The sequence below is a fragment of the Aphidius gifuensis genome, linkage group LG2 (genome assembly GCF_014905175.1).
Source record: "Aphidius gifuensis isolate YNYX2018 linkage group LG2, ASM1490517v1, whole genome shotgun sequence".
Lineage (NCBI taxonomy): Eukaryota > Metazoa > Arthropoda > Insecta > Hymenoptera > Braconidae > Aphidius > Aphidius gifuensis.
Window position 1 is genome coordinate 20,305,094 of NC_057789.1, and position 3,706 is coordinate 20,308,799.

The 3,706-nt window shown below is 29.8% G+C and overlaps 1 protein-coding gene across 1 annotated transcript; it reads left to right on the forward strand.

Moving 5' to 3' along the window:
• The first annotated feature begins 494 nt into the window (after positions 1-494).
• On the forward strand, positions 495-3,706 carry LOC122849308 (sodium/hydrogen exchanger 8). Its single transcript, XM_044147998.1, has 4 exons — positions 495-2,228; positions 2,302-2,769; positions 2,834-3,150; positions 3,518-3,706. The coding sequence occupies exons 1-4, from the start codon at positions 840-842 to the stop codon at positions 3,540-3,542; spliced, it is 2,199 nt and encodes a 732-aa protein (XP_044003933.1). The 5' UTR covers positions 495-839; the 3' UTR covers positions 3,543-3,706.

The window sequence follows — 3,706 nt, forward strand, 5'->3', positions numbered from 1 at the left end:
TTAGTTCTTAGCTACTGCTTTTCCTTGGACATTTTAATTTATTTAATAAATAAAATTACATGCATTTTATTTTTTGAATAAATAAAAATCCCAAGGAAAAATAGTAGCTAAGGAAAAGATAAAGCTAAGGAATTACAGTTGCCAAAGAAATTCTTTTTTAAGCAACATTAATTCCTTAGCTACATCTTTCCCTTAGCTACTGCTTTTTCTTGGACATTTCCATCTTTTAAAAATAAAATGACATGTATATTATTTATTTAATAAATAGAAAATGTCCGAGGAAAAGCAGTAGCTAAGGAAAGGATGGAGCTAAGAAATTAATGTTGCCAAAAAATTATGTTTCAAGCAACATTAATTCCTTAAAACTGGTTTTCCTTGATATTATATATATTTATATAACAAATAAATTACATGTACCAATATATATCGAGCAATAAGAACTAATTGTCGAGTCGACAGTCAATAAGAATGTTCAAAATGGCGTCAGAGGTATCTTACAGTTTCTTACAGTATCTTACAGTATCTTACTGTAAGTGTATGAAACCTCAAAAATCGACCATTTACCCATCACTGCCCTCCAGACTTCTCTTTTAGACTGTCTGGCACCCTGGACGTATCACTAACAAAAAATCATGTAGTATGAAATATAATAAACTTTATAAGTTAATATTTAATATTTCTAAGTAAATATATAACTTTATAATTTAATATTTAACTATCACAATAATAATTTATATCAAGTTTACGACGACCTAGTAGTAAAATATCAAAGTTAGCGACAACTGTCAAATTCCAGAAACGTCAAACACAACAAACATTATTTGAAAAATGTTTTAATAATGAAGTCCAATTTCGAGAAGTTTAGTCAATTTTATCAATGTTTGTGGATAATAAAATTAATATTACCTTTTCTAATAATTACTTCTCTTCAACAACCATCATTAGGGTATGATATTAATCAATCAGCTTTCGAAAATTCTTTTAAAGAAGAGGTTTCACCTTCAACTACATTTATAACAAGTCTAAATCAACAACACGTTGACGATAACATAAAAAATGTGTCAAATCAAATCAACAATAATCAGTTTAAAAAAAAACGTCCTGAAGATAATGCTGTAGTACTAGTAAATAAATTAAATACTAGTAAAGATTCTACAAAGCCCTCATTACTGCCATTGGAATCTGACAAAAAAATACACCAAATCTACGAAGAATCACTGAAGATCAAAACGAACAACACTAGCATCAAAAATAACACATCAAGAATTATTTCACACATTAATCAAGTTGGGTCAAGCGAGACAAACACCACAAAATTACCACCAGTGCCAGCTGAGCCAGTTTTACCAGATAAAGGTTCAGCTGACGATGAACACCACAGTTCAATGTCAATATTTTTCGTTCTATGTGTTCTTGCACTCGGTATTCTCCTCATTCATCTCATGCTGCAAACAAATTTTCAATATGTACCAGAATCAATTGTTATTGTGGTGCTAGGTGGTGCAATCGGTATAATAATAAACATGATGTCACATCAAAATATTGCTAATTGGAAAAAAGAAGAAGCATTTTCACCAACAGCATTTTTTCTTGTATTATTACCGCCTATAATATTTGAATCTGGTTATAATTTACACAAGGGTAATTTTTTTCAAAATATTGGTAGTATATTGGTATTTGCAATAATTGGAACAGCAATATCAGCATTTGTTATTGGTACTGGTATTTATTTACTTGGTCTTGCGGATGTTGCATATAAATTAAGTTTTGTTGAAAGTTTTGCATTCGGTTCACTAATATCAGCCGTTGATCCAGTTGCTACTGTTGCTATATTCCATGCACTTGATGTTGATCCAGTTTTAAATATGTTGGTTTTTGGCGAATCAATACTTAATGATGCCATTGCAATTGTATTGACGACATCTGTTTTAGAGTCGAATAATGGATCAACAACTGGTGAAGCAATCATGCTAGGAATTAATAGATTTTGTCTAATGTTTTTTGCATCAGCGGGTATTGGTGTTGTTTCAGCATTGATCAGTGCAATGCTACTCAAACATGTTGATTTGAGAAAAAATCCATCATTAGAATTTGGAATTATGTTAGTGTTTACTTACGCTCCTTATGTTCTGGCCGAAGGAATGCAGCTATCAGGAATCATGGCTATATTATTTAATGGAATCGTCATGTCACATTATACACATTTTAATCTTTCTACTGTTACTCAGGTAAATTAATCAATCATTAACAAATAATCATGATAATTTATGATTAATTTATAACTTTAATTTTTATTTTTAGATAACAATGCAACAAACAATGAGAACACTTGCTTTTATTGCAGAGACCTGTGTTTTTGCTTATCTCGGCCTAGCATTATTTAGCTTTAGGCATCGTGTTGAACCGGCTCTTGTTACATGGTCATTGATACTATGTTTGATAGGAAGAGCTGCAAATATATTTCCACTTGCTATATTAGTCAACCGCTTTCGCGAGCATCAAATAACGAAAAAAATGATGTTTATCATGTGGTTCAGTGGATTAAGAGGAGCGATATCATATGCTTTATCATTACATCTTAATTTTAGTGACGAAACACGTCATGTTATTATCACAACAACTCTCATTATTGTTTTATTTACTACCTTGGTATTTGGTGGATCAACGATGCCTTTGTTAAAGTTTTTAAGAGCAGAAAAAAAACAAAAAAATAACAGTAGAAGAAAAAATAAAAATAAGGAAGTTTCATTAAGCAAAACAAGGGAATGGGTACGAAATTTCAATTAAATTAAAAAAAAAAAAAATTATTTTAAATATTGCTTTTTTGTTAAAGGGACAAACAATTGACTCGGAACATTTGTCAGAGTTTACTGAGGAAGAAATCGAAGTGTCATTTATACAGTCTAGAATACGAGGATTTGCGAGATGGGATTTAAAATTCTTTATTCCATTCTTTACAAGAAGATTTACACAGCAAGAATTAAAAGATTGCAAATCACAAATGACAGACTTAACAAATCAATGGTACCAAGCAATTCGAATAAGTCCAGTTGAAAGTGATGAAGAAACAACTACTCAACTTCATGTAGTACCAGAAAGACAAAAGGATAATTACGGAACTAGTGGAAATAAAGGATGCGTTAGTCACGGGTCTATATTAAGTATTTAATAATAATAAAAAAAATGTTTGTTGGGGAATATCTTCGTGTATTCGTTTTGTTCGAACTTGTTTCAAACTTTTAACAATGTGATTTTAACTTATAGCTTATTAACAAATATCAACTTGATCATTAATCTCCTATCTAGTCATAAATACTTATCCAGTATTTTTAACTTTCATTTTTATTCAATCGAGAATAATGTTTTTGATTATTTGAATTACATGATTAAACTTCATGGTGTTGGGTTGATATTTTTTATCTAATAATTAATTGTTGATTAATTTATTGATTGTTTTTTTTTTTTTTTTTTTTTGACTACATAATAAAAAAAAAACATTTCAATTATTCATTTACAGAAGATTCGAGGAATGGTCTGATTGAGGCTTTTAACTTTATTTTTCATTTTACTTGTCAACTTAAGCTGCCTGCACAAATAGACTCAGTATTTCGTTGAAAATATAGAAAATTGCACTGTATATAGGAAACAAAAACAAAACAACAAAAAGTTGCGTAAAGTTTGAACAGTTACTTAATGGCAGGCCAAA

What these genes read in the sequence shown, in the direction of transcription:
- LOC122849308 (XM_044147998.1), top strand. Translation starts at nt 840, where the DNA reads ATGAAGTCCAATTTCGAGAAGTTTAGTCAATTTTATCAATGTTTGTGG. An exon ending in ATCTTTCTACTGTTACTCAG is followed by an intron (nt 2,229 to 2,301) that starts GTAAATTAATCA and finishes TTTTATTTTTAG; the next exon opens with ATAACAATGCAACAAACAAT. An exon ending in TAAGCAAAACAAGGGAATGG is followed by an intron (nt 2,770 to 2,833) that starts GTACGAAATTTC and finishes TTTTTGTTAAAG; the next exon opens with GGACAAACAATTGACTCGGA.